General features: G+C 35.2%; 1 protein-coding gene, 1 long non-coding RNA gene and 1 pseudogene across 3 annotated transcripts; all 3 read left to right on the forward strand.

The window, feature by feature from the left end:
* Positions 1–4642: 4642 nt before the first annotated feature.
* On the forward strand, positions 4643–5623 carry LOC147499212 (GRF-interacting factor 1-like; annotated as a pseudogene). Its single transcript, XR_015194437.1, has 3 exons — positions 4643–4755; positions 4895–4979; positions 5071–5623. The product of XR_015194437.1 is annotated as a GRF-interacting factor 1-like (transcript).
* A 6845-nt stretch (positions 5624–12468) lies between these two features.
* LOC147499213 (uncharacterized) lies at positions 12469–14169 on the forward strand. Its single transcript, XR_015194438.1, has 3 exons — positions 12469–12632; positions 12919–13135; positions 14077–14169. It is a non-coding gene; the product is annotated as an uncharacterized LOC147499213 (long non-coding RNA).
* A 395-nt stretch (positions 14170–14564) lies between these two features.
* LOC147499214 (protein TRIGALACTOSYLDIACYLGLYCEROL 4, chloroplastic-like) lies at positions 14565–18154 on the forward strand. Its single transcript, XM_086559112.1, has 7 exons — positions 14565–14823; positions 14963–15058; positions 15153–16245; positions 16452–16532; positions 17422–17534; positions 17656–17878; positions 17967–18154. The coding sequence occupies exons 3-5, from the start codon at positions 15858–15860 to the stop codon at positions 17448–17450; spliced, it is 498 nt and encodes a 165-aa protein (XP_086415238.1). The 5' UTR covers positions 14565–14823; positions 14963–15058; positions 15153–15857; the 3' UTR covers positions 17451–17534; positions 17656–17878; positions 17967–18154.
* Positions 18155–18844: the final 690 nt, after the last annotated feature.

An 18844-nucleotide genomic window follows, 5' to 3' on the forward strand; every position in this document is an offset into this window, starting at 1 on the left:
ACGTGATTGGATATTCATAGGATTCTGATTTAGTTTTGTATATATCTTAAATTAGTTTTTTTTTTTTCAAACTTCTACGTGTAGGAGATAAGGCATGATTTCATAGGAGGCTCAATTAGATTGGATTTTCGTAGGATTCTAATTTAGTTTTGTATATATATCTTAAATTAGTTTTTTTTTTTTCAAACTTCTACATGTACTATTGGGCCTAAGCCCAACAAATTTGATAAGATATATTTTAAGCGGGTATTTGTATCGGCAACTTCTATTCAAATTAAGGTACAGAGCACACCCCAACTCAAATGATCGGAGACTTTAACCTAAGCAAGGAAATTGGGGGAGCTTGCAAAGGAGTTGCAAGAGTCAGCTTTCAGCTTCATCCCCAAATCCACAGTCGAAGAACAATCGCTCCGTCAGTGTGCCCTCTCCATCAATTCCAACATCCAAAAGCTCCGTTCCTCTATTCCCCAGGGCCAAAAGGTACCACTCTCTCTGTCATTCCAATACATAAGCTACTGGATCTTGCCTTATTGGTCTATAAACGCAATGTAATGCATTTCAGGTACCATTTTAACGAAATGTGATATGTTCTCTGTTTTTTGTTCAATTTCTACTTAAAAATTTGTCATATATCAAAATGTACATGGAACTGTTAAATTGCAAAACATTCTTGGTAATTGGGATATTTTTTGGACCATAAACCTCACTACATGGCTATGTAAATTGGCAAAATAATACCCATAGTACATACGCATTGCCCCCATTTTCACCAGGGAATGGATGAAAAAATTTATTTTCCTTTTATTGGTGGACAGTGGACAAAGTACATTTTGCCAAATTAACGCGAGGAGCTAAGGCGCTAAGCTGAAGCAAGAAATATGTTTTTAATCTAAAATTTAAAATAGCAGTTTCAATTGTGACTAATGTTCATAAATAGTAAGCTTTTATTCATAGTATTATGCCTGTCACGCTCTGATGGTTTATTTACGTGTTGTTGATATAGAAAACTTGTTCGTTTTCTAATTCGAATGTCCTTTAAGTTGCTTCTGCTACAGTTGGGTGTGTGTCCTTGTTTTCCTCGTTGTTGGCATATTCTTTCTTTTCTACGGCCTGTAAAAATAAAAAAAATATTTGCTCTTGGAAATCTTCTGGGTCGAAAATTTATCCTGTAGATAGCTGTAAAAATAATAATAATAATTATCATTTTTTATCTCTAACATTGATTTGTTAATTTTTAACAATCAGTAAATGTAAAACGTATTGATTTACCTTTTTCAAAATATTGGCTATTGCGTAAATTCATCATAAATTTCTCGAGTTTGATCTTGAATACTCGGTTGACAAATCCTTCATTCCTTGAGGCAATTCCATTTTTTTCAATACATTCTGCAATTTCTTCATCAACATTGAAATCCATTACAATTTCAGGGGTTTTTGTGACTGTGATAGCGCTGAATTTTTTTTCTCTAACCATTGAGTTGTCAGTACTATCATCTAAACCTGTGTACATGTCTGCCGTGATTATTGGTAGTCGGTTGTTTGCCTTCATCTATATAACAAATGTAAAACTTATTTTTTTTGTAAAAATAAATGCAAATGTAGAGAAAAATAAATATTTCATTAAGTTATGATGAACTATAGATAATTCAAATCGAAAAAAAACAAAACATAAATTTGATGGATCTAACACTGTGCTAATCCTCATCCAATATAGAATTCAGCTCGAAAACAACTAAAAAAATAAATTTGATTGATCTAACACTACGCTAATCCTCATCCAATTCTGATGAATTATTTGGGATGCTTAGGTAGTCCATTTCCGAATTTGGTCATCCTATAAGCAATGCTTAATTTATTGACTTCAAATAGGCATTTTCTTTTCTCAAGTTTTCAATATATTGTTGAAGTTGTTTTTTTCTAGTATTTGCTTCATGTAGCTTTTCACGTTTAGTAATGACTTCTTTGTCGTTGACGTCTAAAACCTCAAATTTGTATATCTGCTGTAGAAAGCAGATAGCGTTTCCTGCAGCCGCATTTTCTGAGTCCACTTTCTTAGCGTCCCCGGAAATGATTGGCTTATAGGGTAATTTGGATTTTTGAAGATTTCTCTCATTATCGGCAAATCTATTATGACATCCGCAGCGTATTTGTTGTTTTCAATCTTTGATATGTAAACTGGTTCTCCTTCAATTTTTTCCTTGATGAGAATTTTCCTCAACGCTATCTTGAGTGAAATATTGTATTTGGTTTCATACTCCATGAGCTGCATTTTAAAAATTACAATAGTTAATGATTTGGAATGTGATAGTAACGACAACAAAATGTTTTGTAGTTTGAACGGGAACAATTACAAATTTTCAACCAATTGGTGACGAAGTGTTTTGGTTTAATGAAGAAGGTAACATTAATAGCCCTAGTCATTCGTCAACAACTTAGGTTTATTTTACACTAACAATGGCAATTTGACATGTTCAAAGCTCAAGGCAAGCGATTTTTATTAGTATAGAGAATTTGTTATTATCCAGAAATAACCAGTCTTACCATTTATCGACTTGCACAAAGTTGAACTTGTTCTTTCTTAATTTTCCATTTAGTAGGTTCTTCGACACTTGACTTTATGTCATGATCTCCTGAAACAATAAGGTACAGAAAACTTGAATTTGTTTTGCTTTCAATCTTTTTTGCTTATACTTTTTGTGTGCTCCTTGTTTCTTTGGTTAGTTGGTGGGGTGTTTTCTATTATTTATTATTTTGTATTTTTAGTGATTGCCAAGTAGATCGTTAGTTTTGTATATAGAAAGGTTTGTTTACGTTAATAGGAATTTGGGTTGAAGAAGTCCTTATGGTGGTGGGATTCCAATTAAGTCCGATTATTTTGGGTTTTATTATTGGGCTAAACCAATTCTAAGTAGGCCTGGGAATCAGACTGTATACCATGCACGACTATATGGTTACATGATTTTGTCAGAGCTACCACCCCTAACTCTCATATGCATTTTTTACATATGTTTAGGCTGGAGAGTCAGTACCATGTGCCAGCTACGACTCTTGGATGGTATACTTACCTGAAGGTGAATTCTTGTCACGCATAGGTCCTACAGATTTTCTAAAGGTTGAAGCACTTTTGAGCTATTTATTTTCCAGCATTCTCAATTTTCTACTAATTGAACCAATTAATTTGTAGCTCAGTTTAAGTATAGAGTTGTGTTGTTGACACTTGACAGTTTAAATTTTCACGACCTTAAGAAGTATGTAAGTTTAGATGCTGTGAGTATTGTGATTTTTGAACGAATTTATTGATTGTTATGTTAGCATATGTTTCTTCTTGTTGTCTCCTAACAGGCAATCTTTGAACGAATTTATTGATTGTTATATTAGCATATGCTTCTTCTTGTTGTCTCCTAAGAGATGTTCATGTAGGACGCAGTGGTTCCAATGTCTGCTGGTGCAAATTCTCTACCGCCTTTATCGAAATCATTTATCCAAATGGGACCTCAAGGAGCTCTTAGTGCCACAAACTTCTCAGTCCTTTCTCAGATATTTTTGACTCGTTAGAGTTAAAAAATCGTTTTGTGCGTAACTGGGTGGACCTTTTATGCTTTCTACTCGCAGGGATGAAATCTAATGGTACACTCTCAGCAGAGATGGTAACTATTAATACTTGATTTTTAGACTTAAGAGTTTCTGTTGTTGTTGTCGTCCTCTTCATTGGCATTTTTCTTACCATGGACTATCTAGGGACTCTTTCTAATGTTACTGTAGGTAAAATTTTATTGTTGCTGTTGGGCATGCTTGGTACTTTTTGCATTTGAACTCGAGTATTTTCTTCATGGAAGTGGGGGAGTTGTTGATTCTCTTGTCAGGGGAATGCAAAAATTTGGTGGAAGGCTCTCTCTAGGAACTCATGTATAAAATATTGTTGTTGAAAAGGGTCGAGCTGTTGGAGTCAGGCTAAGAAGTGGTCAGGTAAAATTTGGTGTGTTATCGATAGTTGTTTGGATTTACTCTACTTATGTCTTTCTCAACAGTCTTTTCTTTTAATAGTTGTACTATGTAAATAGTTAGTCCCGCCAAGTTTAGTGTTTCAATGACAAATGCTCCATCTGTTATAGATATAGAATGCTCAACCCTCTCGAGCCATACCCAATTTTATAAAATGGATTACATGTAAGTTGCCTCCTAAATCTGCTTTCGTAGTGTAGAAAATCAGATTGGAAGCTTCAAGCTCCTGAGCTGAGATAAATCCTTCAAGATACTTCTTGAGGAGACTGGTTATTGTCAGACAACTTACTTGTTTTGAAAACTTTTAGCTAGCTTGTATATGTCAAATACTTTTGTTAATGGCATCTTTACTTCACTCTTCACTTTCTTTATCCCATTTTTCATTTTTCAGTATATTAATTTTCATATGTTTTCTGACCTCTCCTCCTGAGATTGTGTCAAGAATGAGTGCAGACCCTTCTTATGAATGAAAAAACAAAAGGTGTATATTATTTCACTAAATAGCATTTATTGCTTCTCTTTAGAATTTTCATTCATGATCATTTTTACAGTAGAATTTATTCCCTTTGTGATTTTATAAACATTATCTCTTGCTCTCTTCTGTTTCATTTTACTCTGTATACCACTTCATAATCATTTGCCTCTTTCTGTTTCATGGTGGATGTACAAAATGCGGTATCTGGATGAAAACAAATCGTTGATTCTGAAGATTCTTGAGAACCAGAATTATGGAAAACTAAGTGAATGTGCAGAGTAAGTTTGGCTACAACCATCTTGATTGCGAAGAATGATCCTTCACATTATGCTTGCCATCCTTTTCCTTTGTGATTTAGAATGTATAGAAAGTCGAGATTGATTTTACGCCCCATAGTTTGTTTTCCCACCACCGCAGGAACCAAGCACGGCTTCAACGAAACCTCATGTACCTTGCTGCAATTGCTGATTCTCAACCACAGCCACCCAACGTACATGCTCAGGTAGAACCAACTTCCTCCAAGTTATTACTGATTTTATATAATGTGGGTATCCCCCCAGATCACTTAACTAAAAGTACACATTGGGTTGCAGTACTCTGGTGCACCCATGCAACCAGGTGCGCATTACATGCAGCATCAGCAGGCCCAGCAGATGACGCAACAACAACTCATGGCTGCTCGATCGTCCCTGTTGTATGCATAACCACTTTCAGCAATGCAGCAGCAGCAGCAAGCCATGCATGGCCAGCTTGGGATGAGCTCCGGTGGTAGCAGTGGACTTGACATGATGCATGAGGGCAGTGTGGGAGGAAATGGGGCACTTGGAGGTGGTGGTTATCTTGATTTTGACCGCGGAATTTGCGGTGAGGGCTTGCTTGCAGGCTTCAAGCAGGGCAGTAACTATTGCTAGCAAGCAAGATGTTGGAAGTGGGGGTCCTGGTGAAGGCCGCGGTGGGAACTCAGGAGGCCAGAGTGGAGATGGAGGTGAATCTCTTTATTTGAAAAACGGCGAAGAAGGGAACTAAATAGTGGAGATAGTGAGCTGGACGGGCGTCAGCATAACTTTAGAATGCAGTAGAATTATAGCTCAAGGTATGTGTTGTTCACTTATAAGCTAATATGTAATGATGATTAGCAGTACTATTTGTAGGGAACTGACAGTTGTTTTAAGTTTGTGACAGTAGTTAGTTTATTATGTAAATCTATGCTTTGTTGAATGTGTGGCATGTGGCATTTGAGTTGAAGTTAGGGTATTGGCTATATCACTTATTGGTTATAAGTTGGAAGCGATTAACACCTTGCTTTTACTAACAAAAGCAGGTCAAAATTAGTTTATAAGCAGTTTTTCTTATATTGATTTGTAAGTTTTTTTAGCATATTTATTTTGCATCTATTCTTGATTTTTTGGGGTTTTGGAAAAACGTGACCATCTCTAAGACCACCGAACCGGGGTGCTAAGGTTTGTCCCGTTTAACAGAATCTTATTATTTGAGCTCATATATTAGATTGAAGCATTGCCTGTTCCACCAGAACGTGATGAATTGTGTTTTTAAATGTCTTTATTTGAAATCTAATGTTGTGCTTTTAAAAAGTGCTAGAATGTCTTGAATTTTTATGTTTATTCTTTATCCTGATGATGAATATATATTGTTCTAAATGTATATTACCTTGACGATTTGTTGTGTGTATTACATGATTGACATCTTTATTTACGCGAAAGGGGTCTTTCATCTAGATGCAAAGTTCATATGAATCTTTTGATGAATTGGGATCCATAATCGCATCTGAGCATCCTAATCCAGTTTGGTCTTCAACACTACTAAATGATATTTTGCTCACTTTGCATGCTCGGTTTAAGGTACACAACTTTTAGCTTAACTGTTTATTTGTATCAATTTGCATTGGTGTCCTAGGTTTCAGTTTATGTGCATGTTTTTTTTACCTTAACTAACAACAATAACTCTAGTAATACTTGAACACAAACTAATAGAAGGCAATAACATATATTTTTTATGTTGAATTCATTGATTAAAGAAAACATGTTTATTAATACTAATAAATAAAATTGAAGTAGATGTAAAAATAAAAATTTGCTTACGTTAACCGTTTGTGTTACTCTTTATGTAGCCTTAATTCAATATCTTCTATTCTATGCAATGAAAAAATTTAGAGGAATTCAATTAGATATGTAATATTTTATTCAACATGTATGTCAGAAAAAATAATTGAGAACCAAAAGTTTACTTGTGTTTTTTATATGCATTGGGGGTGGGGAGATATGATCGTATGTTTTGTATATATATAGGTTGCTGGAAAGGAAAGAAAAGGTTTTCTTATTTCCTTGAACCCACTTGCTAAAGTCTTCTATAGAGCTAACTATTTTAGGGTCTACTCTGTCATTTTGTAACGAAGAGAACTGCATCTATACATATGTTATGGTGATCAAATGACCACATAAATTACAAACTTGGGTTGAAGTAATAACTCGAAAGAAGAATAATTAACGGGAAATCGGAAACTGTATGCAAATGCAATGAACTTAACTCATCAAAGAATAATTAACGGGAAATCGGAAATTGGATGCAATTACACTTAACTAACCTTAAAGAAGAATAATAATTAATGGTAAATCAAAAACTGGATGCAAATACATTGAACTAACCTCGATGAATAATTAACGGGAAATCGAAAACTTGATGCAAATGAATTGAACTAACCTCAAAGAAGAATAATTAAAAGCGAAATCAGAAACTGGATGCAAATGCATTGAACCAACCTGAAAGAATAATTAACGGAAAATCGAAAACTAGATGGAAATGCATTTAACTAGCATCAAAGAATAATTAACATAAAATCGAAAATTGAATGCAAATGTAGTAAACTAACCTCAAAAAATAACTAATGGAGGATAGGAAACTGGATGCAAATGTATTGAACCATGCATCCTCAAAGCTTAGTTATATTATTTATAGTGGGACTGGAATGTCTCCACAAGTATAGTTTTGCATTTAAAATGGTGTTTATCATATTTCTAATTTTTGTATGATGGAGAATGTCTTGCTATTCAAGTAGCTTCAATATGATGTTTGTCTTATTGGGCATTCTCACAAAACTTCAATCAAACTTATATTATTAAACAACAAAAAAAAATAAAAAATCAAAGGGTTTAATCAAGGGTAATCGGGTTTTCACTTTGCAAGAAATTGGTTCAGTAATCAATACTACATTCATATCTCATAGCTATGCATAGTTGCAAATATTTTTTAGAATAATTTAATATAACGGCACCCGTTCGTAGGACGGGTTCGAAAACACTATTGCTTCGTGTATAGACTATATATTGTTAACGTTTTTATTTTTTTCTCTTTTAGTAAAGGAAATTTTATTAAAGGGAAAGTACATAATCTACTGATCAATGGCTAATGTTATTGTTATTCTTTAGTGGGTCATATGTGTCATCCTAGGCTTAATTATGAATACTTGCAAGTCTTTTAACAAAAAAATATTTCATTTAAAGGCACCCGTTCAGTGATACACATCAAAGAATTACAAATTGAATTGTCGTGGCTTACTGCAACTATCAACCTTTCAAGTCTCACTAACAATAATTATTACTTGGATGCAGGATATGTTATTATGTTTGATGCATCCTTTGATTTCAAGCTCTCACATGCAGGTATTTGGTTGAGTGGGTGACTAAAGATGCTCAGTACTATTTTTTTTTTTTTGCCAAGATGATTACAGAGTATCTAGCCAATATTAATTTCTACACGTGTTTCATGTTTCAACTTTTCGATTCATTTAATAAGCTGATAGGCAATTATTAATAAGATAACTTATAGATGATATCTTAATGTGGTGTCTGAGAATATATTTTTGCAACATGGAGATAATCCTTGGAATGTTTAGTTGGTTAGAGAGATCTATATTGATCGAGTGATTGTTAAGGTGAGTTAGATAAGCCTTAGCATGAAACATAAGCTATAAAGGTAAAAGTGGGAACCAATATCATGATTTAATTGCAGACACAGAAACACAGCTTTCTTATTTTGGAAGGCCTACATTTATACGCAACGTAAATTTTGTATTATGATTAATCACTTTTTTTGAGAAAAAACAAAGAAGTTCGTTAACACCAATATAGTGGTACAGATTAGCCATACACATCATTAAATGCATACTTGGAACCATTTTTTTGGATGCAGTGCGCAAGCTTCAGTGATTTGTTAATGGAATTATTTGGAGTAATATGTAATCCATGTGTTAGGTTTTTCATAGCTAATTTCTTAGAGGAGCATCATGAAGATGAACTTCAGATGGCCTGCCCAAAAAATAAGTATATGTCATTTGATGGATGATAAGTGCCTAAAATTGTATATTTTATATATAGTTTTATAGGCACTTTATAATATCATTTATGCTTAATTTTGTATTTTTAACGTAAAATCATACATTTGCTTTATTCCATGGCATTATGCACATTTTTTTGTCATAAAGGTTTATTTGCATATATGTGCATGTCTTTGGAAAAGTCCAATGCAAAATATGTTTTATTAATTTGGTTTAATATTTTTTGTAGGAAATAAATATGTTGGTCAAAGCCCAATCAAAGCCTGGGCCCATAAGCCAAAGAGGATCATTTAGAGAATCAATAAGTGAGATCTCATGGAGTAAATTGTGCTATCAAGAATGGAAGGAAATGTTAGAGAATTGATAATTATGGAAGGAAATCAAGAAAGGATAATTATAACTACCACCATATATTCTTACCATTTTCACCACATTAAATATCCCAATTTCCATTAATTACTTATTCCCTAGATTTCATTATATCAAATCATTCCATAATACCTTATATCCTAGCCACCATATATTCTCCCATATCCTCACCATATTCTTGCCAATCACTTCATTCCTAATTCAAAACCATATCATTCCATTTTATCCTTTATTTGATTTCCAATTTATATTTCTTTCCTTCCTCATGCCTTGATAATATCTATTCCGTATTCAATTTCCTAAATTCTTTTATCTTATATTTTCTTCCTATATCCCAAAGATTATTTCTATTTTGTGTGAAGATATTATATGCACAAAGATCTTGTTGGTGGAAGCTATAAATAGAGAAGAGAATTTGCATTGAGGAGAAGCATTCTACACCATTCTACAAGCATTCTACACTCATTCTATCTCTATTCTAGTAGAATTTTTGCTTTGAAGTTTTAGTTCATTTAATTAGTGAGAAAGAGTGCTCTTGAGTGTGTAAGTTTCCGAAGATCAACATCAAAGCAATAAAGGTAGTTTCAATGTTCACTCTATCCCTTGTCTTTAATTATTCTTTCATGTTAATTAATAGCATGGAGGGCTAAGCTTCCACCCCATGGTGGAAAGTGAAAGCTCTCCATGAAATTCTTGTTATTTTGTTTTTGTCCTTTTTGTTAAAATCTCCACTATATGTGTTTTTGATGAAATCCAATGATATCTATTTTTAATTGATTTTTGCACTAAAGTTAAATGTGCATGGTTTCTATCACCGTGAAAAATACGGGGTATTTTCCATTGTTAGTTTATTCTTTTTGTTAAAAATCTTTTAGACTCAACTTTATTAGTCATTAAGGGATGTTTGAGATTTTTTGTACTTCATATTGTGGACATTGAATGCCTAAAAATTCCTCATTTGGAGTCAAAGAGAATAGAGGATTGAATTCAATATTGAGATGTTTTATTATGTTCTTCAAGTTATATTTTCCACTAATTCTAGAACTAGCATTTAAGATTTAGTGAAGTTTTAGAGAAATTTAACAAGAGGTATAAAATTGAAATACATGAATTGTTGGTGAGTTAATAACTTTTTACCAAGGGTTTTGATAAATTGATCTTTGAAAATTAATTGCTTTAGTTAGTCATTATTTTTTTACAAGTTACTTTTATTTTTAGTTTAGATAAGAAATTAGAAATCCTCAACAATTGTTTTAATATTAATCACCAAGTTAGCTATTGGTTTATAAAATCTTTTCTCCCCCATTTATTCACTTCAAGATGTGGATTGATACCTCACTTACCGCTATTCTAATTAGATTTTATTGATTATTTTGCAGTTTTTGATATTTTTGTTGATTGACAAGTTTTAGACGACGGAATTAAATATTCGAAGAATTTGTGCAAATCAAATGGCGCCGCTGCCGTCTTGAAGTGTGAAGAAAAAGAGGTGAAAGAGTTGATTTTCCAGTTGCAAATTAGGTAAAAAAAAAAAAAAAAAAAAAAAAAAAAAGGAAAGAAAGCATAAGGAAGTAAGCAAAGGAGGTACAATTTTTAAGCCCTCCTCGAATCCCCTGTCAGAGGAGTTCTTTGTGTGTTCAAATGCATATTGTGTGCTGGGTGTTTTAAATTTCGCGAGTCAATTTAAATTTCCAATTTGACTAAAGGCAGACCCAGCCTACAAGTGATCACCTAATTCTGACTTGTTTGAGTTTTGGACCTGGACTTAAAATTTGACAAAGATTAGAGCCAATTAATTAGATCGGTGTTCATAGGACCCCAACTAAAGGGTAGAGTGTTGGGAAAAGCCCACTATTGACTGTAAACATTTTTCAAGTTCTTGGAACACATGGTTTCACTTCGGTGACTACTGGTGCAACCGCCAGAGAATTTTAGTGGAATGTGGAAAGTTCAGTGAACTTAGAGTACGCATAGCCCCACTGGAGTTACCATTGACCACCTTGTGGATGTGAGCGGTTATTCATAGTGGTAAAGCCCAGGCAACACCCCTGCTCTTGGTAGGAACACAAACTCCCTTGACGGAGATTCAAGTGTAAACCTTTTAAGTCAGACTTTAGGATTTATTGCATTTTGCTTGGCATTTGTATTGTGCATCTAAAAAGAAAATGTTTGCTAGGTGAATGTTTAAGAATTGTGTGTGCATCTAGGTTAGAATTTGCATTCGTTTATGCCCCGTTGGAAACGAGTTAACAAACGGCTCTTGGACTCCATACGGTAAGTCTGAGCGAAATTCACCTTTTTCTCCCACAATCATAAGTTTCTCTCCACCAGTCAGCCCAAGACCATTCACCATGCCTGCAAATAATCAACCAGCTGAAAAGCAACTAAGGGACTACTTTGCCCTTATTGCTTCAAACCCACCTTAAGCATCAATTACCCACCCGTGGAGGCAGCTCAATTTGAGATTAGGCCGCCCATCATTAATATGCTTGCTCAACGCTAGTTTCATGGCTTGGATAATGAAGATCTATATTCCCATATAATCAACTTTCTCAACATTTGTGGTACTTTTTCCATTAAAAATCAAAATTTGGATGAGAACAATGTGAAGTTGAGACTTTTTCCATTCTCCCTTTCGGACAAAGCCCTTTTCTGGCTTAATTCTTTCCCGGACAAGCCCATTAGCACATGGGATGAATTGTTGAAAAAGTTAATGGGACAATTTTATCCCATTTCGAAAACTAATGTGATGAGAGCGGTGGTAATGGATTTTAAGCAAGCTGAAAACGAGCATTACTATGAGTGTTGGGACCGTTTTTACACTCTTCTTTTGAAGTGTCCCCACCATGGTTATGAAAAGTGGCAATTAGTCCAATTTTTCACTAAATGATTGTTGCAAGATCAACGCCAAATGATCCAATCCATGCACAAAGGCAAGTTCACTTACTTGACCGGATCAGAGGCATTCACATTCCTCCAAGACTTAGCTGAGGATTCACAACAGTGGGGTATTAGTACTCACTACACCATAACTGCATTTTTGTGACAGAGGCTTTTGAGGCTTTGTGACGCCAGAATGGCATCAGAAATTTTGTGACAGCAATTAGGCATCAGTATTTGTTTTTTAGCGTCACAATAAATCAAAAGGTTATTTTATTTTTTTAAGAAAATTTTGGAAAAAATTAGTGATGGCATATAGGCGTGAGATTTTAGCTAAAAAAAAGTTGAAATCAGCTCACGTGTTCTGCACAAGCGTCAAACATGAAAGACATTGGGTTTCTTCTCGATCTCAACTCTCTGAAAGAGTGAAACCCCTTGCCCTAAATATGCTCTTCCTCCCCACTTCTTCATATTCCACTTCCTTCCCCTAATTTCGACGACGGTGAATTGAAGGCGACAGCTTTGTTTATCCCAACATCTCCATCTTAAACAGAGGTACTCTCTTTTCAATCTTTTAAGGTTACAGTCGATGAAGATAAGTTTTGTTTGTCTTGATTTTTGTTTTGGGGTTTCTAACGTGATTTCGTTTTCTAGGGTTTATAATATTGTTCCTATGGAGTTTCTCCACCCAATTTGCATCAGATTCAGAAACGAGAACCATCTGTGTGAGAACCCCACTCTCTTCTCTACTCTCTTGATCAAAACAAATCATCTAACCACATTCTCTCCTCTCCTTCTCATATCTTCAAACCCCATTTTTATCGCTCTTGACCATTTACAGGAATATTTGGTAGTTGGGATCGGAAAATGTGCTGAAAATTGATACAATTCAAGTTGGAAAAAAGGAAGTATTTTCTGCAGAGGAAGCAAAAAAGTGTCCTATTAACAAGCTGATTGATGGTGTCGAATTTGTTGGAAAACACGATGGAGAAGTGACGGCCTTATCCATTGGCACATGGATGACCACTAGTTTAGTTTCTGCGTCGACAGATGACACGGTTGGTATCTTCACATTTGTTCTGCGCTAGGCACTTTTATTTTGGTTATTCTAAAATGTTCTAGATACTTCTCTAGTTGATTAAAAGGCGTGAATTAAATTCTTATTGTTGTACATTTGGCTTTGTGTATGCGTTAGTAGTTGTGTCTGTTTTTCTTTTTTGCCTTTTGCTTTGTTTTATTTAGCTTGCTTATCTGCTTTGGGTGTTAATTAGTTGGGTATATTGTGTGTGTGTGGTGAGGGAGTTGGGTCTGGAGTTCTGGTTTTAGTATTAACTTTTTGGTTTTGTATTTTTTTTCCTGATTCTAGGTGTTGATGTAATCTCTAAATTATCTCAATATATTTAGATTGATGGATCAAAAATAAAAGTTACATTTGTGGCTTGGAATCATGAAATGACGTGGACAGTGAGGAGGATGATCACATCCGATTTAGGTCGATGATGACGTGGAAGGGGCCTGATCAGGGGAGGATGGCAACTGATGTTAGTTGTATTTTTTTTGTAAATGGGGGAGTTCTTAGTTGTAGGCTTGGGATTTCTCTTTGTAGGGTAGATTTCCCATTTCTTTCTCCTTGCTTCCTTGTCTTGGGATTTTTCCTTGTCTATTTTCAAGTAAGGCCCAACAGCTGGAACTTGAGAACCAACGACTAGGTACTGAAGCCGTACTAGTCCTAGTTAGCTTAGTACATGTCTGAGTCTCCGCGAATAGCCGCTAACTAGTAGTTAGTGCTTCCCCAGATGCTGCTATATTTGCCGGCTTTCATAAGTATGTCTAAGACTCCTAGTATAGGTTTGACACCCTACCGGCCGGTGCCTTTAGGTAAGGATAGCTGAAAAAGAAACCCGTTTCATATAGATCGAGACTTGTAGCTTGATTATTTACTCATTCCATACTGGTAAGAATTGCAGAAAATCATTCTATAACACTTCTTCTTCTTCAGGATATCCGACGATCAAGACAATTCCCATCAAACTCTTTCATTTAATAGAAGTGAATTCCATGCTGCTGCTGCTGGGTGTTGCTGCCACTGGTGGTGCTTGCTGCTGCCATGGACCTTAGGTTATATAAGAGAAGGTAGGATCCAAGTTAAATACTTGAACTTGTTCCAAAAGGTAAGACAACAAGGAACCGAGCCAAAGATAAGAATCACTACTAAAAAAAACATATTTTATATCAGTTACAAGAATACCTCTATATTGGTTCTTAATAAAACCGATATAATATTCTCTACCAAGATTTCTCATATCGGTTTATATTTTTTCATATCGGTTGCTATTTTGTCATGTCGTTTACATAATAACTGATATGTCACATCCAACCTTTTATATCACAAAGTTCCAACCCATCTAAGTAGTTAAGTATGTATAATATCACTTACATTTTTTGCAATATAAGAATATTTCGTTAGATATAAGAATTTGTGTGTTATTTCATTGCCTTACCGGAAAAGAAAGAAAAGAAACTTTTTGGTAGGCACAAACCAATTCTAGGGTTTGGGAAACTCATCCGCGATGGTTGTCTTAATTAGATCAACCTAGGTGCTCTCGAGCTTCTCTTCTCCACTAGATCGAGCATCTGATCTCCATGGGGTTTTGCTGACTAGGTATCTAGTTCACCGGAATTTCAGATCTGTTTGTTTTGATTCAATTCGAGTAGATGGTGCCATGGGGTTTTGCTTTGTTTGAAGGTAATGTCTAATTTCTGAAATTGTTAGTTATATATGTTACTATGACTAGGAGTTTTCCGCTTTTTATCCTTTTGTTTGCTTCTGAGATTCATTTGATGTATTATGCTGTATCAAGCTAATATTTTGGTTTGATTGTTAGAATCCTGGAAGTGTTACTCCTGCTGCAAACTCAGGCCTTTCACCTCTCCCTCCTGAACGTGGTGCAACAGTTGATATTCCTCTTGATTCTTCAAAGGTGAGATAAATTTCAGGACAACAAATTACCTTACTAGGATGCCCTATTTAAGCTTTAACCTGAACTCATCATACCATACTTTGTTTTGAATTAGGATATCAAAAAGAAGGAGAAGGAACTCCAATTCAAGGAGGCTGAATTGAAGAAAAAGGAGTAGGTATCTTCTGCTTTTGCTTTAGATGTGTATAAGCATGTGCATGTCGACATTGGATATCTGTGTGCTACATTAGACTAGGTAGTTACATTAGACTAGGTGGATATCTCTACCAATTTCTCTCTTGATTCTTGTTATATAGCTTGCCTCACAGCTGTCAGAGGTCTCGTCCTTTCTCTAAATCAGCTAGGGAATTTCAAGTCTCTTTGTCAAAGCAATACATAGACTAACGAAGTTGCTGCTATTTATCCCCCCTTCTGAATTGCATGCAACAAGGCTTTCATTTGCTTCATCATTTTTAAGTGGTCTCCTCTCCTTGGTGATTGATTATATGTCTTTTGAAAATCCTATATGTTTTCAAGGATAAGCTATGGAGAAAAACTATAACAAATCCATAAAGTATTTATTCCAAAAATGACACCCAAAAGACGTAGGACTTGTGTATTGTCAAGTCTTTGATCCTCCATGGGATGATCAGACGCTTTTAATTAATTTATTTCTTTCTATATGTACTTTTGTGGTGGTGTTGAGGCAAAGATAAAATAATTGTTTCTTGGAACTTTTAACGACTTATGAGCTACTTTACTCCTGTAAGGTACTTGTTTATGAAAGATCTACCAGATCATTTCTCAGGGTTTCTTGAATATGCAACTACCTGAACATGATCTTACATTGGAAGCAACATGGCCTGAGCTTTTCATTGACCGTAACGGAAAATATTGGGATGTACCAGAGTCGATCTCATTGGATATGTCATCTTTCATTTCTAATTCTGGATTGAGATACCGGTTTGGTGTGAACAAAAATAGCGGCCATCCGCAGGCTGTTAATGCCATAAATGGTTACCCGCCTTTAGCTTTAATGCCTGGAATATGTGCAAAAGCTGTCTTCTCTTATGAGAAGAGCAGTGACATTTGGAGACAGGAAGAGAAACAAAAAGATATCATTATTGCGACAGAGAAGGGTAAATTTTTGTGGCCTTCTTATGATGTACGTCTCAAAGAACCTCATGCTGCAATATCGGGAATCTTTGGTAATTTTCTTTCCTTATGCTCGTATAGTTCCTCCTATTCCTTCTTGTGAAATGTTGCTGCCTTTCTTATTCATTACTTTGACTCTAAAAATTTCTAAACAATGTTTCTGCTGTAAGACTGGAAAACTGAAATTTGGTGAACTTTACCTGTGCATGTGATGCATACCTTGTTCAGTTATTCATTTACCATTTCCTTGAGCATGCAGGTTGTCTGTCACCTTGGTCCATGCAACTACGAAGTAACAAACAATCGCTTGGTTGGGCATGTGGAGTCTTGAAGCACTCTTGTACAACTTTTTTTGTCTATATAACTTCTACATTCTCATTATTTGCCTTTATTAATGACACTGCACAATTCGTAGGAACAATGTGCAAGTTTAGTGGCACAAGTATGTTCTTTTAATTAGAATTGAAGGACGTATTAATTGGCTGAGCATATGATTAATTTATATAGAGTTTGTAAGATATAGGATAGGGGTATGTCTAAAAACTTATTTGATTATGACTGTTGAACAAATTATGTGTTTCTCTAGGCCTATTATATTCTTGACCACTTTAATCTGTTTTGCTCTCTTTCGAGAGTGTGTGCTCCATTTTGCATAAACTCCAAATGTAGAACCCCGTATATTTGGATTAGGAAGTAAACATCTTATGGGCTTTGAGGGGCCTTAAGTTGGTTTTAGTTTAAAGACCCCCATTAGCATAGAATGTTGAGTGATGGACAGCCCAACTAATTGGGATTAACTTGATCTTTCGAACCCAATCCGGAGTACAAAATGGATAAGGTAAGAAACCCCTAGACCCATCTCATTATCTATCTTCTTCTTCTAGAAGATAGACCCATTTCAGTTCATTTAGGGGGTGAAAACCATGTGATAACCCCGTCAGTATTAAGACAGGACCAATATTAGGACAGGACGAGTTTTGGAGCTTTTGGATGCTATAATATATATACCTTTTCTTGCTGTAAATCTCAGGCAAATCTCCTCTACTCGTTAGTCCCATTCTTCCTTGTCTTGTATATTTGTAGTAGTAATTATTTCGTTCATTTTTATGCGCTCTTGAGATACTTTGTTGAATTAGATTTCCTTGGTTTAAGTAACATTTTTATTGGTTGAATTATTAACTATCTTAGGTTGTTGTATACTGAATTATGAATTCATCATACTATCTTAGGTCCTATTTCTAGGTATGGCAAGATCTAATAGAAAGCAGCCAAGAGCAATTTGGAGAAAGGTTCTGAATATGCCAAGAAAGAGATGGAGCGTACTCAGCCCATTCTTGAAAAGGTGACATTCCAAATCTTTGTGTTTTTTAAAACTTTCAAGAAACATTCAACCACCTGAACAACCCTTAGACTTTAACCTTCTTTTCTTTTATTGGTGCTGTCAATCAACTCTGCCAACGCAGATGAGTTCACTCTCAACACTATGCAGTCAAGCTTATGTGGCGCAACAATACCAAAAGCTTGGGAATTATATGTACAACGTTGTTATCTGTCTCTTTTCTTGAGTCGACGCATTATGGTATACGCGTACAATAATGAGGAGGAGGTGGCAAATTATGTCATAGCAATGGCTCTTGTAGTTTGTATCTAAGTTATTATGAATAGCCCTACAAGGAACTCTTTCAGGTTAGATACAAGTCCTAGAGTTTAGTGCTTGACCATCTTTTCTTTTTCCAAAAAAGTTTTGAATTAATGGGGCCTGTGTAATGTGCAGGTATTGCTAGAGGAACTGGCTGGCAACATTTGGGTGCCTATGTCAACCTCCGAGCATTTTTTCTATTGTTGTGCACAAGAATATCAGCCACAATTCCTTGACCGAGCCAATTGGCGCTCTATGTTCACTAGTTTGCAGAATACAAAACAAATGTATGATGAATTTTTTTCTATTACTTTTTGCTCATAGATGAACTTGAATACTTAATATGTGATCTTGAGTTATAGTCGAGTGATTACATTATATTGGTAGATTTTTTGATATATTTTTTGTGTTAATCATTTTGTGATACATGCTTTGTCAAATTTTGGCGTTTGGGGTTTTTGTGGTTGTATTTATGCAGGTGATTTAAGGGGGAGAAAAAAGAAAAACAGGATGGCAATCAAAAACGAAAGTTATTTTTTTTTCAATTAAATGATATTTTGTGACGCCTGTCAGGCGTCACTAATTGCAAAAGGGTTGTCATAAATAAGTGACGCCAACAAGCCGTCACAAATATTTGTGACGGCATTTGACGCCAGAATGCCGTCACAAAAAAAAAAGTGACACCACAGTGCCGTCACAAATTACTGATGCCAAAATGGCGTCACAAATATTTGTGACGCTACAGTGCCGTCACAAAAAAAAGTGACACAAATTGAGACGCCAAATTTTTGACGCCAAAATGGCGTCACAAAAAATAATTGTGACGCCAAATAGCCGTCACAAATTTGCTGTTTTGGTGTAGTGACTAGTACCACCCCAATCTATGAGAGACAGACTAGTGAACCTAGGAAAGGAGGCATGTACGAAGTGAAGAGAGATCCCGACGAACTCAAAACTGTGTTGGATAGTTTGAACAATTTGACTAAGCAATTTGCTACTTTTGCCTTAACATC

The sequence above is a fragment of the Coptis chinensis genome, chromosome 5, assembly GCF_015680905.1.
Source record: "Coptis chinensis isolate HL-2020 chromosome 5, ASM1568090v1, whole genome shotgun sequence".
NCBI lineage: Eukaryota > Viridiplantae > Streptophyta > Magnoliopsida > Ranunculales > Ranunculaceae > Coptis > Coptis chinensis.

What these genes read in the sequence shown, in the direction of transcription:
- LOC147499214 (XM_086559112.1), top strand. Translation starts at nt 15,858, where the DNA reads ATGCAACTACCTGAACATGATCTTACATTGGAAGCAACATGGCCTGAG. An exon ending in TGCAATATCGGGAATCTTTG is followed by an intron (nt 16,246 to 16,451) that starts GTAATTTTCTTT and finishes TTGAGCATGCAG; the next exon opens with GTTGTCTGTCACCTTGGTCC. An exon ending in TGGAGTCTTGAAGCACTCTT is followed by an intron (nt 16,533 to 17,421) that starts GTACAACTTTTT and finishes ATACTATCTTAG; the next exon opens with GTCCTATTTCTAGGTATGGC.